The 22,074-nt window shown below is 35.1% G+C and overlaps 3 protein-coding genes across 3 annotated transcripts in view; 2 read left to right on the top strand and 1 right to left on the bottom strand.

The window, feature by feature from the left end:
• LOC144449453 (uncharacterized) overlaps positions 1 to 1,511 on the bottom strand; it is a 5,356-nt gene extending 3,845 nt beyond the window's left edge. The window contains exon 1 of the mRNA XM_078139987.1: positions 1,155 to 1,511. Within this exon, the coding sequence (XP_077996113.1) occupies positions 1,155 to 1,469 (315 nt within the window). The 5' untranslated portion in view covers positions 1,470 to 1,511. The remainder of the gene's footprint in view (positions 1 to 1,154) is intronic.
• Positions 1,512 to 3,355: 1,844 nt separating this feature from the next.
• LOC144449456 (bolA-like protein 2) lies at positions 3,356 to 6,188 on the top strand. The gene is made up of 3 exons (XM_078139988.1): positions 3,356 to 3,478; positions 4,597 to 4,697; positions 5,229 to 6,188. Exons 1-3 carry the CDS (start codon positions 3,410 to 3,412, stop codon positions 5,329 to 5,331), a joined length of 273 nt encoding a protein of 90 aa, XP_077996114.1. The 5' UTR covers positions 3,356 to 3,409; the 3' UTR covers positions 5,332 to 6,188.
• Positions 6,189 to 7,184: 996 nt separating this feature from the next.
• On the top strand, positions 7,185 to 21,219 carry LOC144449452 (septin-2B-like). Its single transcript, XM_078139986.1, has 13 exons — positions 7,185 to 7,361; positions 11,134 to 11,239; positions 12,096 to 12,182; positions 13,273 to 13,396; positions 14,395 to 14,529; positions 15,157 to 15,274; positions 16,277 to 16,378; positions 16,897 to 16,993; positions 17,433 to 17,481; positions 18,097 to 18,192; positions 18,396 to 18,474; positions 19,030 to 19,119; positions 19,677 to 21,219. Exons 1-12 carry the CDS (start codon positions 7,341 to 7,343, stop codon positions 19,114 to 19,116), a joined length of 1,101 nt encoding a protein of 366 aa, XP_077996112.1. The 5' UTR covers positions 7,185 to 7,340; the 3' UTR covers positions 19,117 to 19,119; positions 19,677 to 21,219.
• Positions 21,220 to 22,074: the final 855 nt, after the last annotated feature.

The raw sequence follows: 22,074 nt of genomic DNA, 5'->3' as shown, positions 1-22,074 counted from the left end.
TTTAGGTCGGCAGTGAAAAGCTAGGTGGGGTTGGGTCACCTGAACCAAAGGATTAATTTTTTAGGCCTTTTAGTTTGAAATTTGGAAGTGGTTAGGTGTAACGAAAGTGCCCTTTATATTTAGTATCGTCAGCACTAGATTTATAAAATAATTATAATTTTAATTTATAAAATACACGTGAATTAGAAAGTAGGTGCACTTATCAAACTATGAATTCACGGAAAGTGTAGAATAAAGGCATATTTGTCCTTTCACTTTTGTCGAAACGTACTGCGCATGTCTGAGTTGAACAATTTGTGTATTTTCATGACCCACATAGCGAGATCGGAGCGGTTGGTAAAGCTGAATGCCAGTATCTGTAACCGTATGTTTTTAGTAGGCATATTTATTTTACCCGGAGTTCAGTTCTAAATCTATCTAAAAAGGAATCATGCTCGTGAAAAATTCTTCAAAATTAACATGAATTTTAATTGGAGTAGTGATACCAACTAACTCCAGTCTTACTTTAATAGTACTGTGTGTAATTAAAAGAATGTGTTATTTTTATAATTTCGGCCTTGACCTTAGTGTGAACTATGTAACCAATATACAATGTAACTATCAAATTAAACAGTTGGTCGCCCTTACAAAGCTAACGGACGATAGTCACGAGTTTGGCAGCGAGACTACATTGACACGAACATGCAAAATTTGGAGAAGGAACCAGAAACACGGATATGGTATGTAACAATGGCAGGCATTAACCTATCGGCAAGCTAAGCCAGACACAAACAAAAACTATTACTGCAACAATTACAAGTTGATGCTGTTAATGAATGTTGGTGTCATTCCCGGGTGTCATTACACTCAAACTGGGACAGTGTCTCTGAGTATTATCTAGTCAACCTAGTCTATAGTATACATTATCTTGATGACACTGCGACTATTATATATACATAATCAAGGCACTGTTATCACCCAAATGTCTAATCACTACCACATACAACAACAATATAGTACCCATTATTATCACCCACTCGTGTATTCTATCAGATACTTGTCTACCGTATTTTGCCGATAGCAGGCTTTCCATGATAGTAATATCACTGCACAGCTATGACTAATTATGGAGGTTTTATGATCACACATCTATGCAAATTCGTAAACAACCCTACCAGAGTAGCCAGGTAAGACCCTTTGACATATGCCACTTGGTAGCCGTGTAGGACCAGTCGTACCAGTTTAGGTCCATAGTGGTCTGCAACATCCAGTATCGGTGACAGTGATGACTTGTCATCGGCGCATTGTAAGCATACAAACATGTCGATGTGCACTGGTGAAGCACTGCTGCTTTTATTGTAGACGTAGCCAAGTCGTTCTCTGGGTATCTGGATTTGATAATAGCTCTGCAACAACGGATTTTCCTGGCTCAGATGAACAAACAAGATGACCTGGAAAGCAAGAACGTACAACTGATGTAGTACCATCATGACTGTTTAACTTGAGGTGGGAGAGAGGCGCACACTTGAAATACGATCTATCTCGACGAACAGCAGGATTGGTATTGGAAGAATCGATTACTCGACGTACTTTCCAATGAAACTAAAAATAAAAAGCACGTGACTGGTTGACCTCAGAGGGTTAAGGTAAGCAAGGATATAGTGATGCGATTCACTTAAATCTTGTTGTTGTAGGTGAGGTCAGATTTAGGTCAAATTTAGTCACTTTTCAACAAAGACGGAAGTAGTAAGTATATAACGAGGTGATCTATTTAGACAATGTCACATTAACACTATTCGTTATAATTCTACCATCAATCTTTTTTTATATTTTCTAATTTTGACATTTAGAGATATAAGCTTAATGTTACAAAAATAATACACACTCTTATTTTATCATAGTATTTTCGGTGCTCAAAGCAACAATTATTACCTTTCGCACAGATCATGGCACAGCTAGCCTTGCAAATTTCCCAAGTCCCTGTGGGTTCACCCCCTGCGGCCTCTGTAAACATATAGGATGGGATCCTTCACATAGCAATATAATCTTTTGCCAATCAACTCCAAATTCATACAACTTAGTTGACTGTTTAGATTGTGTTGCCCTCTTTTGTTGCCGTCACTTAAGTAATATAGATAGGTATAACATTTTTTCCACGAAACACATTAACAATTTTGTATCTTCATAACCAAATATACTCTACTGATAAAACGGAATGCATGGTCTCTGGCTTAGCGGCGGACGCCACAGTTTTAAACATTCTCGAGAGTTGAGGTGTGTGATCACCGTGACCAGACCATATTTATAGTAAAACCGGTTCCTTCGTTGGTGACCCATAGGCAGGGTCCCGTGAATTTACATTTGTATCCTTACGTTGAAAGACTAATAGCATAATGAGTTTGGCTTCTCTCACCTGCCCTGAGGGATAGAAAAGTATATGTACACCAGGACGACACACTGAATCTACCAGTTGATACGTTAATATCTCGGCTGGCTAGTAGCACTCTGTCTAGTATTCAGTGGGTGTGGGTTTGAATACTACACGTGTTACTTTTCTTCCTTAATTTCATTTCATTTATACACATGTATGTGTGTGACGAAACAAATCATTATGATGGTTTACGTTGCTTAATTTCCATGGTAACCAAATGTGAAATTAAGTATACTTTGATGATACATATTAAACCTAATATGTTTCTATTTTAATAGTGACATCTTAACATATATCCACGAGTCAATAACCCTCCCAACATTATAAATAATGCATGCCCAGCTTCCGAATACTTCCTACCACAAAATGCTCGAGATCTTTCCGATTATAATCGCTAACGGGAATGTTAGAAAAACAGATTCAGTTTTGTGGTTTCGCTTCCCTTTGATCCTTTGATCTTCTCTCTGATCCGATTAGAAAAAGCTCAGTCCCACCTTGTCAGTATAATTACTCCAAGGTCCCACAAAATGTAACATGTAGTAACAAAAATCGAATCATGTCATCTCTAGCAGGTGATAGATTAGAATTTCACCACACGGGTCTCAAAACTGACATTTTACTAAGCGTGACAGGCCATTTTTTTTCAGAAGGATCCAACTTACATGTAATACATTCATCAGAAATGTACCTAGTAAGACATCGAGTTTGCAATTCGTACTATGTTTATTCAGTTTTATAAATCGTTTGAATATATAACTTTTGATTAGGCCTATTTTCGTCTAAATGAAGAACATTTTAAAAACATGTAAGACTTCCCCTTTTCTTCTTTTGATATCCATGACCCAAGTAAGTCACAAAATTGAGAATTTCGCGAGAAGTGCGCCCTCACCAAATTGAATACGAAAGGTCAAAGTGGAAATCTATTCATCAATATATGTCACGGTATAGTACTGGTACTGCATTTGCCGAATTGACTGACGTGTTATTGACTATTCTAGTATGACGAATCATATTAGTGCCTCAGATCTCCAGGAGAAATTGAAAACGGAGCTGGAAGCCGTTCACGTCGTAAGTTATACATCGTGATCATGTTTTGCAGCCTATTACATTATGCGTCGATTGCGATCATGCTGTGTCACTGCACATATGCATGTCAATGTCCTGCACCACATACATCAATGATTTGTGCACAGTTTTGGTGATTTTTGAAGAAACTGAGTGATAACCACTTTGGTAACTTTGAGTCAAGTATCTCTGACCAGAGGCACAGGAGCTCGCGCTGTTGCTACGTTTTACATGTTCTACTTCTAGTGGTGAATGTGACCAGAGGTTCTTTGATACAAGCATAGGCTATCATGTCACAGACTGTGGAGAGAGACTCTTTCCAACCAATGTATATGTTACAACAAACATAGTCCTGCTTGCAGACGGGGTAAGTCGGGACTCGATCCTGACATTGACCCTTTTCAGGGACAATGTCAAAATCATGTTCAATACACTGTCTGTAAGCAGGACTACAACAGACAAAAACAAAAAACAATATTTGTATTACTCACACATCACAGGGAGAAAAAGATGTAAATTATCTGAAAATCTTTCCCAGTTCCTTCTACATAGACCCTCCATCCATGTTTTCTACCTTGAAGGGGTAATTTGTATATTTCCAGTTAATACCTTTCAACATATTTTTGCTAAGAATTCCAGATTCATTCTCAGTCATTATTTGCAGGACTGTACAAAATATGTTAGGTGCAGTGCTTTCGCTAAGATTGGGAACCTTCGTAACAGAAAAGAGGAAAGGGGTAAAAGTGATGTAGCCCCCCCCCTCCCCCCCACACACACAATCTACCATACTTGATAATCCTATATAATCCTTAAGACTTCATTTATGAGATAACACTAATATGAGGACCTGACATTAAATCCCTGGCCTTTTTAGACCACATTAGCACAACCCACAAGATCTTACCTCAAAAAGGAGATGACTCACAAGCAGAATTTAAAATCTCCAGTTTCTTGGAAATATGGACCCCTCCCCCTCCTTCCAACATGGGGACAAAAGGTGATGTTCATCATGTTATCATATTGTGTACAGTCCCTGTCAATTTCCACTCAAACTAAATGTTTGGTTGGATATACATGTAGTATATATCTGTATTTATTTTCCTTTTATGCTTTCAATACAGGAAATTGAAGATAAAACTGACCCACACTGTAAAGGGGGCAAATACGTTGCTATTATTGTATCTGAAAAATTTCAAGGAAAATCCCTTGTACAGAGACACAGGTATGAAGTAACTCTCTTTATTATTGTTATATGTCTTGCTAGTTGTAAGTGTACATCAACACTCATTTCCTGTAGTCTCAATCTTTAGCCTCAATTTTTTGATAATTTGTTGTCACTGTCATTACCACTGTCATCATCATTGTTGTCATCGTCATTGTCAATGTCATCATCATCATCCTTGTCATTTGTTCTTGTCATAATTGTTCTTGTCGTCGTCGTCATCATCGTTGCTGTCATTGTCGTCATCATTGTCGTCATCATCGTTGTTGTCATAGTTGTCACCACCACCACCACCATCATCATCATCATCATCATCATCATCATCATCATCATCATCATCATCATCATCATCATCATCATCATCATAATCATCACCATCACCACCACCACCACCACCACCACCACCACCACCACCACCATCATCATCATTAGCAAGAGGATTAATTAATAATTGGTTTAATTAATAAACCCAAGATTTCATTTCCCATCCACTTAATTTATTTGAACTAACAATTTCTTTGTATTTCAAAGGCTGGTAAATGGTTGTTTGGAAGAAGAACTAAAAGAAAAGATCCATGCACTATCTATGAAGACTCTAACTCCAGAACAATGGCAAAAACAACAATCAAGTTGATGATTTAAAACACTAGTAGAACTCATTTTTTTAAAAATTTGATCAAAATTGTCAGTTGCTGTTTATAATCATATGCAATGATTTGATGAACCTGTCAGTTACTTGAAAATATGTCATGGCTGTTTTGAAGGACCAGAACCTGTTGAAAAAGAATCAAAGTTTTATTTTCTCCTAAAATGAAAAAGAGAAGAGTGAGAAGGCAAAGGGGCCAAGTGATGTACAATCATGTGAATGATGGCAAGAATGTAGAATATAATGGATGGACTCCATGTACTATAGATACACATTGTTTGTAGATACACATTTTTGATTTGTATTCAAGCTAGGGGTTACCCCTAGAAGGAGGAATAGTGTTAGACTCCTTAACATGAATCTGATTTGTAGGAATTTAGAATAGTTGACATTTTTGTTTAAGTTAGGGAGTTACAGCTAGGGAAAGAAATATGGTTAGACACCCCTAAGTGTTAACTTAGTTTGTAACATCTGCAGTAGATGAACACTTCTGCATGTGTCTCGACGACTTAAGTAATCTCCAAAAAATCCCTTATTCAGCTGTTGTAAACCGAATTCATAGCTAGTATTCCATATTCAGGACACTAGTATTTCCATCAACAAACTATAGCTATCTCAAATCAAAGTAAAAAAATTAGAATGTACCCAAAAATGTATTAGGCTGTTCACAGAAGCTATGACAGACTCTTTAAAATCTCCACATGTGATTTATGGTCAATGTAGTCTGTGAGATACGCCGTGTCTGTGCCCCTCACTTATTGAGCTACCCCTCCTAATAAAGGAGGCTGGTGAGGGTGAAACAACAAAGCGACACATCTTACAGTCTATGGATAACGATACAACTGTTGTAAATCACTTTATAAGATATAGGCTGTATTAACCAGCACTTTGTTCTAACTATCTTCACTAATGCAGCTATGAGTGAATATATCGGCCTCATTAAAATTCAAATAAAATTTTAATACCTGTACCTTTTGGCAGTAGTGTTTGTGTTTTAATGTGGTGTCAATGTTTAATATAAGAGGTGTGTATGATATGTGTTTTATTGTCATATATATACTGATACATATATAATGAAATGTGCATTGAATTTGCATGTAATGAAAAATTTACAAAAACGGTATTCTGTAGATGACTCCTAATACGAGATAACAGAGAACATAAATTAATTCATTAAGAGTGCAGACTGCAGTGATGGGTAAAAGCTAAACAATGTGCGATTTGAACCTGATTTGATTGAACGGTGTCGCTCGCCTGAGTGCATAAGTTGAAATAAATTACATGCTGGATGGAAATCGTCTTTTACAAATTAAGTGAGCTCTTTTCTTTACGTGAGCGTTGTACAATTCATTTAAAGAGAAGGAAGTTGGCAGTGTGACCTTTGTACCTTAGTTGGAAGCCTACCTTTGTGGTTTGGAATTTTACGTTCCTTTCTGCATACATTCATCAGATATAACAATCAACATTAAGTTATACCACGGGGAAGGAGAAAAACTATCTTTATGCTTGTACCCACAAATCTGTGCTTTGACTTGATTGATACATAGCCCCTATAGAGTCTATGAGTATGATTGATATGGGCAATTAAACTTTTCAGATTTGTGAATAATAATAAGGAGCAAGAAAATACAGCTGTATATATGAAAATATAATATGGCTGCAGGTTTTCGCATTTCTAATAATAATATTCTGATTTTTGTTATATACTGATTGACATTACATCTGCAAATTGATTATGCAATATTAAAGAAGGCTAGCTGTACCCCACCGTGTAGGGCAGGAGTGTAGGGCGCCACCAATATAATAGAGTTTAGTTTTGAACCCCACGGAATTATGGGATTGCACGGAAGGCCAATATGGCGGCACGTCTAAAATTTTCATAAAGTTTAACAAGTTTAGTCAGTTTCCGTTTGATTACTAATTATCTGATAGTCATCTTTGGTATACACACTTCTTTGTAGTAAGTCGACACAAACAGAAGACCTTCAAAACAAGTCATGGCATCCGAACACAGAACGGTAAGTTTAAAAGTTTGACGTGCCGTTGAACTTTGGGCGTGATCAATTTCTGGGGAGCGGCTAGTTTCCGTAGTTCTCATCTGTGTGAAATTGTGATAATATTTCCAGAAAAGTGTTGGGGGGAAAGTAAACACAAAGGACAAAGCGCCGGATGGGAGTGTTTTGGCCGTGGATAATGATGTCGTACAGCGTGTATAACTGGCGTATGACCCATATTGAATCCGAGTGAAACGTCATGTGGGAAACACCATGGATCTATCGAAATATTGACCCGAGGGCCGAGTTGTACAGATTTCTAAGCGTGCCAAGAATCAAGATTCAACTTTAAAATCCCTGAATCTAATGGGATGAATGTCTCACCAATTTGTATTTCAGATGTTGATAAAATTTCTACATTTCTGTTGAAAAGTAATATTGCTGTAGGGGTAATTTTCTTCTGACAGTGATGGTATCATAATCTGTGCTTTTCATTAATTCAGTTCACATTCCAATATCCATTGTTTTGTTTGATTATGTCATTGCAGTTGTAAGGTTGTGTCACTTTCTGACATAGGTAGATTTTATGGGTCGCTGAATTACAAACGTTGGACATCACGTACAATTGTTCATTTTCTTTACATCACAAAGAGGGACATCTATTATTTTGTACCTCTTTCGACATTAATTCCAACTGAACTGTTGACATTCTCATTTAGTAACTAAACAATTGTATTGTGTTATCTATTATTTACTACTGAACTACTACTACTATTATTATTTGAAGAGGAGCTTTGGCAATCAAACCAGGCCCTACATGTTTGAATATTTTATCTTTGAAATACTTATTCAAAAATATTGTTAGTGTTCAATTTAATTTGTGAAATGGACCAGTCAGAAAATATCAGCAAAATATGATTTTTTTCAATTTTGTAGTAAATTTTTAATTTTATTTTGATTAATTAGAGTGAAAAAAAGTTTCTGTTTATATTATATAAGTATAACATATTCTACACAAAAATGACATTATCTTTGATGTTAACAAGTTCAGTTATTATTTGTCAAATATACAAATTAATGAATTTTTGAACTAATTATTCAAATCACTAAAGTAATCTAGCAATTACATTGATTAATTTTTTCATTTCAAAACAGTCACTATTGTGGAAACAATTTTTACAATATTGTAGTGGGGCCAAAGTTAGGTGGAAACGGTGCTCAAAATCCTCCATGTGTCCCTGTACTTCCTATTGTCCTAAACATTTCTTTAATTTGTGTATCAATCATCATTGTTACATAATTATTAACCACAAATATTTTCCTGAAAATGAACAAACAGTTTAAGTGGATGTTAGGTTAAATTTTGATGGAGAAATAAGAGGGGGCCATAGTATATTGTAATAATGTATGACATAGTGTGTGTAAATATGGCAGGAAGGAAATATCTCATACATCATTTCATGCTGTCGTAGAATTCTGAGCAAAGTTTCCTCGCTGTCATGTGCATGCTGTATTTTCCCAAGAGAGGCACAACAGATTTTTATAGTCTATGAATTAATTGTATATCGATGATTGGATTTATGAAAATCAAATACTAAACTATATACGTGTATGCACCTGTATATGATACAGTGTCTGCACTGTACTGGTGGGGGTGGGGGCAGGTTGGGGTGGGGTTCCCATATAATCACCACCATGTGTTTGTGGTAAGGTTGGGGAACCCCGGTAAAAGGGGTGAAAATGGCAGTGTTTCCCCCATAGAGTTGATGATAATTTTGTTTGGGAACCCAGGTAAAATGATTTGGAACCCCGGTAGATTTTACCTACATACTGCCCTAAGCAAAAACACTGATAATACAATGTTGTTACAGCTTGAAATAGAGAAGGGATACATGAATATCGCTGTCGGATTAGGATTCAAATTTAGGTGTGATTACAATGAAAAACAGTTGTCAGGTAGAGCAATGGAAAAAGGTTAGTCCAGAACAAAAGAATATATCCTATTTGAAATTTGATCCTTATGGCTACACAGATAAGAGAGTACTAAATCCAAGACTATGAGATTCAAACATTGGGGTTTGACACTAAATTTGTTAGGGTGAGGTATTGAGGTGGGGAGGGGTTATTAGCATATATTTATACTACTGTGAAAGAGGAAGTTGATGTATAGTTTACATACATGTGTATTATACTAGGTAGGTCAAGACATACTTCATAAAGGTTGGCTGGCTGTTTCCTGTCTAGTATCCTGTAAGTTAATTACAGTGCATTATGTGTCTCCATGAGTGAAACTGGAGGTGAAAGCTTAACAAATAAAATGACACATGAATTTAGAATCAGTGAAATAGGGAAACTAAAAAGTGCATAAATTATGTTGACTGGAATTTTTCTGTTGTGAATTTGCTAAATTTTGAACATTTTATACATGTACTTTGCATGTCTATTGATACATGATACAACTCACTCTGTCCATGACCTTACTATCCAGTAATGAACATGTATTTTTTTCCTCTGTGTGTGTGTGTGTGTGTGTGTGTGTGTGTGTGTGTGTGTGTGTGTGTGTGTGTGTGTGTGTGTGTGTGTGTGTGTGTGTGTGTGTGTGTGTGTGTGTGTGTGTGTTTCACTATCTACAGTATAGGCAAATATCCTGTATTAATCTCTATTTCTTATATAGCACATTACATTAAAAGTAATCACAATGCGCTGTACAACTGACAAGGTACATGTATACAAATGTGGCTGTGTTTATGCATTCCATGTTTCCATTGATCAAAGATAACCATATGTTCAAACAAAAGTTTACTGTTAACCGAAGGCAAAATTCCTTGTGTGATTAGAACACTTGTTTTTGAAGCTGTATACATTTTTAAAATTTAAAAAAAATATTTTTCTTTACAAATTTAGACAATTTAGTTTGGTAACCTTGGCTCAGTATGAAATATTAAGTAAGCCTTATTCAAATACAGTATACAGTAGGATAATTAGGATTAATCTTTGACTATTTGGAACAAGGCCATCAAGGAAGTGTTGACAGTTGAATACAGCAGCTGCCTCATACCAGTGAAAAGGCTGCAAAGACTTGTAATGTCTGTCAGAATTTTTTCTAAATTACCAACAGTGATCATGTTTCCTATGGATGATTCTCACATATCCTTATGCCCCAGCAGTGTTTTTACTAAGGTTTTGTACCCTGGTAACAGTTGGGGGTAATCCAAGAACCTTTCATAGATATCCGCACCTCTATTTTGGTGGACAACTTGGTAAGATATCTGGGGAGCCCAGGTAGCTCTTACACACAACATGTTCCACCTTTAACCCAAAAATTGCTAGAGTCCTGTAGAGGCATATAGGCAAGATTGAACTGTACGTTTGTACCTGGGCAATAGTTTTGCCAAGGTTTAGTCTGTATGATCACCCATGGAATGAATTTGTGGCAAAATGCATATATATATGTTGAAAAATTTGGGTATGGTAGTTTGATACTGTTTGGAGAAAGCCTACATGTACATGTAATGAAAAGTTCTGTAAACATAACTAGGTTTGCGTTTTTCTACCCACATGCAAAAGCTCCGTCCCCTTGACAAAACCACAGATTTTAGAACCTTTTAAAAAATGTTCACCTTATCCTTTGTGTATGTACATATATGTCACAACACAAAAATGTCAAACGTGAATAGCTTTTGTGTAGAGCATTGGTTTGTTACTATGCTGTGTTATCAGATGCTAGTACTCTAAGGTATAGATGGATTGTGGTCATAATTTATATGGTGTGTATTTATGATTCTATTTGTCCTAGTTTACCAACCCAGAACAAGCTGGCTATGTGGGATTTGCTAACCTGCCCAACCAGGTCCACAGGAAATCTGTCAAGAAGGGTTTTGAATTCACTTTAATGGTTGTTGGTAAGTTGAACATTTTCTGCTCAAAAAAATTTGGAATGAATCATTCATCATTTTGCTGACAGCATCATCAAATGTGTACTTGCATACATTTCTATAATTTGTCTTTGGAAATCTGGAGAATATTCTTTCAAGATTTCCTGGAGTAGTTTTGAGATTTCCTGGAGAAGGTTAGCCCAAAAGGTGTAATAATGGTAATAAAGCCTACACTTCAATATTTATTGCCCTGTCTTAGACTAGAGAGCCATTCTGGGGCCTCAGATTTGATAAGAAGTATGCAACCTGTGCGTTACTGTAGTTAGGTAATGGTAATTACATGTATGCCCTGAGGCTAATTGAACTCTTGTGGTACACACAAGTAGGTTTTGTGAGGGAGATTTTGACAAGAAAAACAACTTGCCATTTTGGAGTTCAGAAAAAGGTTATATAGTAAATGTATACACTTAATTGTAAGTCAGGTGTGGAATTCCCCTTTCTAAACCCCCCCCCCCCCCCCCCCCCCCCCCCATGTACTGGAGACTTTAGGAGTTTAAGGAAAGAAACACACTTTTTCTCAATTCTTATTTTTACTGTAAGATATGATATGTCTGTCAGCCCTTGTTGGCTTTATGAAAGTGGTTAGTCAATGCCCAAGGGCACCTCATCACAGTGTACATGTACTGTACAGACTAGGGTATCTGTCTTATCTGTTCACACACAGTCAAATGTAGAGCCAAGTACGTTATGTTGTGTACTTGAAATGTTTTGTAGCATTTCCTTAAAACAGTTTTAATACAATGTATGTATAGTTGTAGTTTGTTTGTCCATTCATTGCACACAGTAGACTTGTAGCGGTAACTTTGTGATTTTGTAATTTCAGGCGAGTCTGGTCTAGGAAAATCTACACTTGTCAATAGTCTGTTTCTGACAGATTTGTATCCAGAGAGACACATTCCTGGTGCTGCAGGTAAAGTACAATATTTGTACAGGAGATGCAGATTTGAAAATCTATAAATACTTCACTTTCCAGTGTCACATTGCAAATGAACAAGAGATGATAGTTGCATAGAATTTTGTTGAATTTATATTCAAAATCTAAAGAATCTAAAATACCCAAAACATAATGACCCTACACAGTGTACCCTCTATTGATAGCCAAATTTTGTTGTTGTGAGTCAAAATGAGAAAAACTGACATTCTTGTGAGTCACCAAATAGTAAGAGATAGGGGAACACCAAATATTGGTGCATCACTAGAAATTGTGTGTATCAGTGGCACGACAAATTGGCTTAGTTAGAGGGCACACTGACCCTACAGTTTGTTGTCAACTCTTTCGTATAATATTGAATAGAAAATATGAAATCACACTTTCACCCCAAAACACACCCATTTTGGTCTATTATAATATGAAAAAAGAAACGTGATAAAATTCACATAATTACATTGGGGAACTTCATGAAAATATAAAGTTATCATTATTTACTGAGATTCATTAATTTCAAAATACGTTATCGTTTATCTCCAACGAACTTATATCTCGCTTTTGAAAACAGAAACAAGTTTTTTAAATAGCTGCCTATCACAAAAATTTAGTTTTGTTTTGTTTAATGAAATGAACTCTATCCATTCCTTAATCTAGAAATTACTAGGGTATAAAATTTCAGTAATATGATCTCTTGAATCACAACCACATGTACAGAAAAATTCAGTTAAGTTTCAAGAAGAGTTGCAACTCAGCATGTCGTAAAACCAAATGTTTGACATGGTGACTCACTGTATTACCAATGAGTACAACAAATACATAACTTATGTTTCACATATCTTTACAGTTCATGGAACATAGTCTTTCTTTGTCATAGCTCTAAAACCATATAACTGTGTTTGTAACATTATACAACCGGGCTCAGAAGTCAGTAACACAAAAATATGGTGAACAGGTGAAATGGAGTCATGGTAGTCGAATGGTTAGGGTGGCCAGCTTGGCCAACTGTATTATTACTGTCTATAGACCTTATAGACCTTTTTGAATATCTTTCCCTGTTTGTGATATTTTTCAGAGAAAATTGACAAGACAGTTTCCATTGATGCATCAACAGTAGAGATTGAGGAACGTGGTGTAAAGTTGCGATTAACAGTAGTAGATACCCCAGGTTATGGTGATGCTATTAATAATGTGGACTGGTAAGTTATAACTTAAGCTATACAAACCTATTGCTTATTATTGTAACTATTAGAAGTATAAAAAGCGGTCTCTAAGTACTAAATGCTAGAAACAGAAAAACATGATTTAGAGATATATTAAAAAGTGTTTATTATTGTAGCATAGAACCCATCTCAGTATATTCCATTTCTGGACTTCATGTTTAAAGAAGATGACCATTTTTAGCTTTAGGAAATTTGTCTTTAGATCTCCACCCCACTAATTCTGCTTCCCACTTCCTTTTCCCATTTTTGAGTAGTTCTTTGAGCAATTTACTGAAGTATACAATATACAAAGTTAATGCTGTAAACCAGGAAGTTTTTGCTTTTAATTATTAATTACGACTTGTTTTTGCATATTTTGCTTTATTTAAATTTAAATTTAAAAAATTAGTCTTTGAGAACTAGCTGAAGACTGCAAAATGGCAACATTTTCAAGTAGCGAAAATATCTAAGTCTACAGAAGTACATGTATGCATTTGATTTCCTGTACTGTAGAACAGGACAGCCCTAAGCCCCAATCACTTATTTTGTTTTCTGTATTGACAAAATAACCCCAACAATAATGAAAATCAGGAAGTGAACTAAATTGTCTTAACCTGGAAAAGAACTATACCACCTAGACATTTTGTGTAAATAACATTTAATTTCTGGGGTGACACCATGGCTTGTGGAGTAACGCTATACAAGCAGTAGTGAAATAGGCATAGTGAAATAAACATGCATGAGAATAAATCAACTTTTTTTCTGAGGTAAAATACCATTTCAGATGTTGAGAATTCTTGATATTGACGAGGTGCCTCATATTTGATAATCTACCATGAGGTAAAATGCTGTTTCAGGTGTTGAGAATTCTTGATTTTGCCGAGGTGCTTCATATTTGACCATCTACCATGAGGTAGAATGCTATTTCAGATGTTGAGAATTCTTGATGTTGTTCTTGATTTCATTTATAACATCGTTCTATTCTTTTCTTTCAGTTTCAGCCCTATAATCAAATATATTGATGAACAGTTTGAACGCTATCTACAAGATGAAAGTGGTTTAAATAGACGAAATATTATTGACAATAGAGTGCATTGCTGTTTCTATTTCATATCCCCTACAGGACACGGGTAAGATATCTTCAATTATGAATCATTTTTTTTTGTTTTACAGATTTTGTTTATTTCGCTTTCAGCATGCATGTGATGATTTCTTTTGATGGGAGGAAACTTGTAAAAATGTCTTTGAAGATAAAATAGAATGCCCATGAATTAAAAAAGAATGAAAATTCTAGATATTAGCAATATATCAATAGAACATCAAAATATGATATAACTGTTCAGACTTGAAGTACAGGCTTGAAAGCACAAAACATTTCAAACTGAGAAACCTTCGAAAATTCAACATTTGCACTAGCCAGGGACATTATAGACTTTCCAACTTTAAGAGTGTGTTTAAAAACTGGTTCTGGTTGAAATGATTAAAAAAAGGAGAAGTTATATTTGTAGATGGAGAAACATAAATTATTAGGGACTTCATAAACTTCTCTCACAATTTGGATTTTTTAACAACTGGTTGTGATTGAGATGATAAAAGAAAGAGATATAGTAGTTCTATTTTGAGACAAATATGAGACAAATATAAGTATATGAAAATAAATTTCTATTTTGCTCAGTGCCTGGAAGTACTGATGTTCAGTATCATGACAATGCAATTACTCGTAGCTTAATAATGGCATGTGTATGATTTATTTTCAGTTTAAAACCTCTGGACATAGACTTTATGAGGGCATTACATCACAAAGTGAATGTTGTACCAGTTATTGCTAAATCTGATACACTAACAAAGAGAGAAGTTTCAAAACTTAAAGCTAAGGTGAGTGTCTTGTACTAATAACTAAATTTACTAGTGAGTGTTTTGAGCTGAGATGGAATTCAAGGTGGTGATAATGGAATGAGTCCTTGAAACCACTGAACTGTGGACGTAGACTTTATGAGGGCATTACATCACAAAGTGAATGTTGTACCAGTTATTGCTAAATCTGATATGTTAACAAAGAGAGAAGTTTCAAAACTTAAAGCTAAGGTGAGTGTCTTGTACTAATAACTAAATTTACTAGTGAGCTGAAATGGAAAGCAAGGTAATGATAATGGAATAAGTCCTTGAAACCACTGAACTGTGGACGTAGACTTTATGCGGGCATTACATCACAAAGTGAATGTTGTATTGGTTATTTCTAAATCTGATATGTTAACAAAAAAAATAAGTTTCAAGACTTTACAGCTAAAGTGAGTGTCTTGTACTAATAACTAAATTTATTAGTGAGTGTGTGAGCTGAGATGGAAAGCAAGGTATTGATAATGGAATAAATCCTTGAAACCACTGAACTGGTGTGTATGCAATTTGAGATGGAAGTCAAGGTAGAGATAGCCAATTGAGTTTGACTACGAGTCATTGACACAAAGGTCGTAGTGTAGTTTTCCCACCCAAGTGAAAATGGATTATGTTGTTCACAGCACCATAATTTCCTAATTGCTGAATGTACAAGATTTCTTCAAAACCAAAAATTTACTATTTTGTTGGCAAAAGAAGAGACCAATGTTTCCCCCACTCTGGTGGCCAGTTGGTTTAAAAGTGTTGACTATAACAAGGAATTTTTTAATCTATGTGTCATCATCAATTTTATTCCTCATTCAGCTGGAAAATACTTGCAACAAAAGGGTTTTGTCTGTCTTGTGGTAATTAGTGACAAGGTCCCTTTATGTCACTTCTTGTATTTTCCTCAACTGAAAGAAGAATATATTGGGGAATAACAATCAATTTTGAAGTCATACTATAAATGTGTTGATGTTGTTGTTTTCACATCTACACTTACAGATCATGCATGAAATAGAAGAGAATGGCATATCTATCTATAGAATACCAGACTGTGATTCAGATGAAGATGAAGATTTCAAAGAACAAAACAGACAGTTAAAAGTAGGTTCATAAATTGAGTCATTTGATTAGTCCCTAACGGGCATCACCTGGAGGGGACTTATGTGTTGGGTTCTGTCCATGTGTCTGTCCGTCAGTCCGTGTGTGCTTGCATTCACCCCCTTGTCTCTGACATGCACCAAGTGATTTCAACCAAACCTGGCACAAAGGTAACATACTATGTGAGTCATATGCAAGTCACTTTGTTTTGCAACTGAATCAAATATGGCTGAATGGAGGCTATATAAATATATTTGTTGTTAAGTTTGCATCTTCACTGTGGAGGTATAATCCATAGTGACTCCATTCAAGTGTCTACACCCATATTATTAAATATGAGCTTTCTTTTAAGACCTTGACCATGAAAATCTTTGATGGAAGTCCGAACATAAAAAGATGAAATTCTAATGAAGAAATGTGATAATGACTACATCGTTGGTAGCTCCAATAAATGTAATAATGGTGGAATTATTCCATAACAAACTTGTAAGAACTGATAATATCATTTGATATGCTTACAGGATGGAATGCCATTTGCCATCTGTGGATCAAGTCAGCTGATCGAAGTCAAAGGTCGAAAGGTTAGAGGTCGTCTTTACCCCTGGGGTGTTGTTGAAGGTGAGATATCAGTGTAACCTGCAAATATTTCTATGAATTTATGTTAGTGGTGTTTCTAGCTCTTCAAAGATGAAAGCATTTTTATTATATTAAGGGTCTATAGAGAATTATTAAAGTGTTAGTTTTTGGTCTGGAAAGAACCAAGAATATCAATATAGCATCACACAGGTTTATATATTTACTCTGTGATCGTAAGGTCAGCATTTTTTTGTACCATATGAAATCATTTATTTGGGTTGTATAATAAGTGCTACACAATAGATCTTGCTCTGTTTAGGCATGTGTCCTTCAATAAGTACAATAACAACTGTAATTCTTTATATGGCAAAAAAAATGTCACAGACAAAATGTTCAGATTTGGGTCCATGTCATAACCATACATCTCAATTTCTTGTGTTGTCAACATTGATATGTTATTATGTGTATTCTTTGTTCACAGTTGAAAATCCAGACCATTGTGACTTCATCAAATTACGGTCCATGTTGATGTAAGTACATGCATTTAGTTTCTCACCATAGAAACCATGTCAAACATCAGATTAGTTGCTCAATGTGATTTTGCTTATAAAGAAGAAAGAATAATAAAAACCTGTCACCAGAGGGTGTAGTTTAGGCCAAGTGTGAAGAGACCACGAACCGTAGCATCATGTATGAATAAATGTACTTTGCATTCAGTCAAGTCTTTTGTGTAGTTGTTTTCACCTTTTTTCCAATTAAAAATTGAATAACATTAGTATTTATATAACGCTTTCTGACACACTTTTTCAAGCTCTTTTTTAGTATTACCCCAATATGGATCTATAATGGCACAACTAATATATTTCCTTAACACCCCATGGAGCATAAGATTCATTTTAGCCTCTGCAAGTGCATATTATTGAATATGACAGCCTCTAACCAACCAAGTCTCTAATTATACAGCTGGGTTGACTGAGGCACATTTGTGGTTCAAATTTTGCTGAAGGATTTTAAGCCATTTGGAAGCAAATAGACGTGGCACTTGAACCTAAACCAAGTAGATTCTGAACCTGCCTCTCTAACTGTTTGTCCATCACGACTCCGCTGTTTGATTTAATGTTTTATTTTGATTAAATTATCAATAGCACACATATGCAGGACTTACAAGAAGTAACACAAGATGTACACTATGAAAACTTCAGATCTGAAAAACTAGCCAAGGGTGGTGGCAAACCATTCAAGTAAGTAACAACCATAGAAAATTGCATATTTCTCTTTCATTCAACACAAAAATTCTGATCATTTGTTTGCCCAAAATATGTTGCCATGAATGTTTTGTGCCATGTAATAAAATAATTCACATAATTGTATTATATATTCCAAAAGTGTTATCTTGCAGTAAGAACTCTTATAATATTTATAATTTTGAAATTTTAAATTTTAGACCAAAGATGAAGAGAGAAGATAGTATTGATACCAAGATGTCTGAAAAAGATAGGATTCTTTTGGAGAAAGAAGCTGAGGTAAGAATCGTACAACTCTAACAAATTATAAACTTAGTATGTTCCTTGGAAATAGAAGTTTTAAACATTTGTTGTTACGTTGTCCAAGAATACTCCAACCAACTCATGGTTAAAATCAAGAAAAAATAACAGAGGCAGAAAGTGGCAGAATTAATTATGCATGGATGAACAATGAATATTCATAAGATGTTTTACACTGAAGGGCATAAGCACTTAGGTGTCATAAATATTGATAACACTTGTGCCGATATCATGAATACACAAATCTCTCTGTCTTGAGTGTCGTGTGTCAAAATGAAAAGATTTTGGTATGTAAAGTTTTCAAGATACAAAATTGAACATGCAATATGCATAAAAAAACCCAACAACATTGAACATAACAAAATACATAAAAAACCAACAACATTGAACATAACAAAATACATTAAAAAACCAACAACATTGAACATAACAATGTGCATAAAAAAACAAATCATTGAACATAACAGAATGCATAAAAAACCAACAAAATTGAACATAACAATGTGCATAATAATGTTTCTTTCCAATTTACAGTTGAAGCGTATGCAAGAAATGTTGGCTAAGATGCAGCAACAAATGCAACAGCAACAAGGGGTACCAGTGCAGTCACACAATGTTTAACAAGTACGTAATGCATTCAGTTTGGTCTTCTTGTTCAAAATGGTTGATTTCTCTGAACTGATTATCAACAGAATAAGTGAAATAAATATTGTTGTAGTTGTCAGTCAAAACTGTCAGTAAACTAAATTATGGACCCTCTTTTTTGACAGGTTAAGTTTTACGTATAGACAACAATAGACCAAACAATGTTTTGGTTCAGTAAAAGAACCTGATGGAAATATTCGTTATTTAGCTGGCAAGATGTTTCTTGGTAAATCTTTAATGGAATCCATGTTTTGTACAGTATCATGAATATATGAAAGTAATTTGTATGACATGAATTTTAAAGCAAACACATGAACACACACAGACACATTGTTGCATACACACATGCACACACATCCATACATACGTATGTACATACATACATACATACATACATACATACATACATACATACATACATACATACACACACACACACACACACACACACACACACATATACAAACACACACAGTCAAACACCTACGATAATTTCACATTGTAACCATTACTCCCAACAATAATTTCTTTTACAGGTCTTCCACCATGGGTAATTTATGTTGACAATCTTTGAAGATAAAGAATACAGAGTGGTAATTAGAAGTGTGAAATTAATTAGAAACTATTTTTAATTACAAATTTACCGTAGTATAACATAGCCTCGTTTGAGGAAATAACCAATTTTTTCAATAAAAAAATGATTACTAAACACACTGTATTAAACTGCTTAATGCTATTATCCTGTACAGATTTGTTAATAGTTTTATTGCGTTTAGGTTTTGGGGTTACAAAGATAAGACTTTTGTGGTGTATGGTGAAAACTGCATGTTTGAATATGATGTATAATCAATGCAAGCCAGACTGGTTGTCAGAAAAGAAAGAACTTTCAAGTTTGACCGTAAGAGGGCGCTAATATAGCGGATACTCAAACTTATGAATGTCACTCAAGTTGTCGAAAGATTATTGTGATGGGGACCATGAATTTTCTAGTTGTTAGCTGGTAACCAGTCAAAGTGCAAGGCCCATTTGTCCACATGTTATGAATGAGCTGTAATATTGGCAATATACAATCGTGAGTGTCTCTTAACCCCTCTGCTGTGTCTTAGACAAAAAATATTATATATTGAGTTTCACCTTATTTCTAACAGTCTGATGTATAGTTAAGTATATTTAATTGATTGATAAATGATGCAATGATTGTGAAACAAAAACATCCTTGGTACCTGAAGTATAATTTTACAGGCAATCTGACTTTATACATTTTTTCAGCGTAACTTCTGTTACATGTTTGAAGCTGGTCGCAGTATTCTACTTACTGAAGCATGCTTATCACCTCTTACAATTGACTGACCTCAAACCTGGTATTGAGATATAAGTTATTAAAATCTATGTTACAAAGAAAGTGTATACGTAGCATTTAAAACCTCTTAATTTACCAGCAGGTAATTGCAATTTAGGTACTAGATGTCAGTTTAGGTCATATTAGATCTTTACCTCAAATGTCAAGAGGGGAATCTCTCTCCCTGACCTTCAGTCCGAAACTGCCGAAGTCATTTCAGTTTCAGTTTGTGTTTCCTTGGTAACACTAATAGGTATCACACCAGTGGTTGTGCATGTACATGCGGGCATAATTAGTAAGAGTGAAGACTGTTGATTTATTTCCACACACCGCTTTGACTATTGGGACAGATGGAGCAAATGCTATTTGTGACATTGTAGCAGTTAGTCACTGTCTGGATAACAAAGGTAGACTGTAAGCTATGTTGTGTTACTCCACCCTCAATTGTCATGATCTGAAAGGGGTTGACCGATGCCTAGTGACCCATTGTTGGTATACCTTACAAGGTGCTTGTATGGATTTATTTTATATATGTACCACGGAAAGTGTGAATGAGGTTTGGCTGTTTTTTTTGTGAAGTACTGATCAGTTGTGACTACGGTCTGTCCCACTTCTAATGAAGAGCGTTCTAAAGAAAATCAAGGATGTGCTTGCATGAAAGATGTGCTTGCATGAAAGATATGCTTGCATGAAGGATGTGCTTGCATCAAAATTTATCACCATGTATTGTTTGAAAAATCTGTAAAGCAAAAAAGAAGTTGTTATATGGCACAGATGTCGCTATATCGCTTCAACTTCCGTAGGGTTAAAAAAGTAGGATAATTCTGTATGATCGTGATCACAGAAATATATATTTGTTGAATTAGTAACTTCCATTTACGCATCATTTAACTATGCAATCAGATAATGTTACAAGTGTACTTACATTTCATTACATTTCTTTAAATTTGCTGTGAATTCATAAACCAGTCCGTTGCTTCATTGTTAATTAAGTATTATGTCATTATTTATTTCAAAAATGTTGAAATGTTGGTCTAAAAAGGATATCCATCTTCCAGACAAAAAATGACAAATTATGCAACCATCTTCCACATGGAAACTATCAACCTGTATTAAAAAAAAAAAACAGTTGAATTTCAACATTTGTACATTGTAATTCATATTTTGTTTGAAATGGCAATTTTAGTTTCATATATTTAAAGTGTTTTGTACCTTTTTTAGTTTTGTTGAGTAGACCAAGTTCAATACTTACTAGGTAAGATTTTTTGTGAGAAGATCACAGAGTTTTTTTTTCCCTTTTCACAAAAAAAACCCATATTTAGTATTTGTATTTGAAGCCAGTCTTCATAGAAGGAAGATCTATGGAATGCAATAACTCAGAAGACAAATTAGTGATTTAAGTAATGGTCACAAAATTTTTGAAGATCTGGATGTTTAGATTTTGAAATTGGCAATACTTACCATGAATATACCTGTGGTTTTAATAGGTGAGACCATCCCTAGACAGTAAGGTTCAATGTCATTCTGCCCTCATTGGCCATCGCTTACATGGAACTTCTGTCGCCATTGGGTTAGTGAGTGATGGCTAATAGTGC

The sequence above is a fragment of the Glandiceps talaboti genome, chromosome 18 (genome assembly GCF_964340395.1).
Source record: "Glandiceps talaboti chromosome 18, keGlaTala1.1, whole genome shotgun sequence".
Lineage (NCBI taxonomy): Eukaryota > Metazoa > Hemichordata > Enteropneusta > Spengelidae > Glandiceps > Glandiceps talaboti.
Note: the sequence above shows the minus strand (reverse complement) of the source record. Positions and strands in the feature narration are given on the sequence as shown.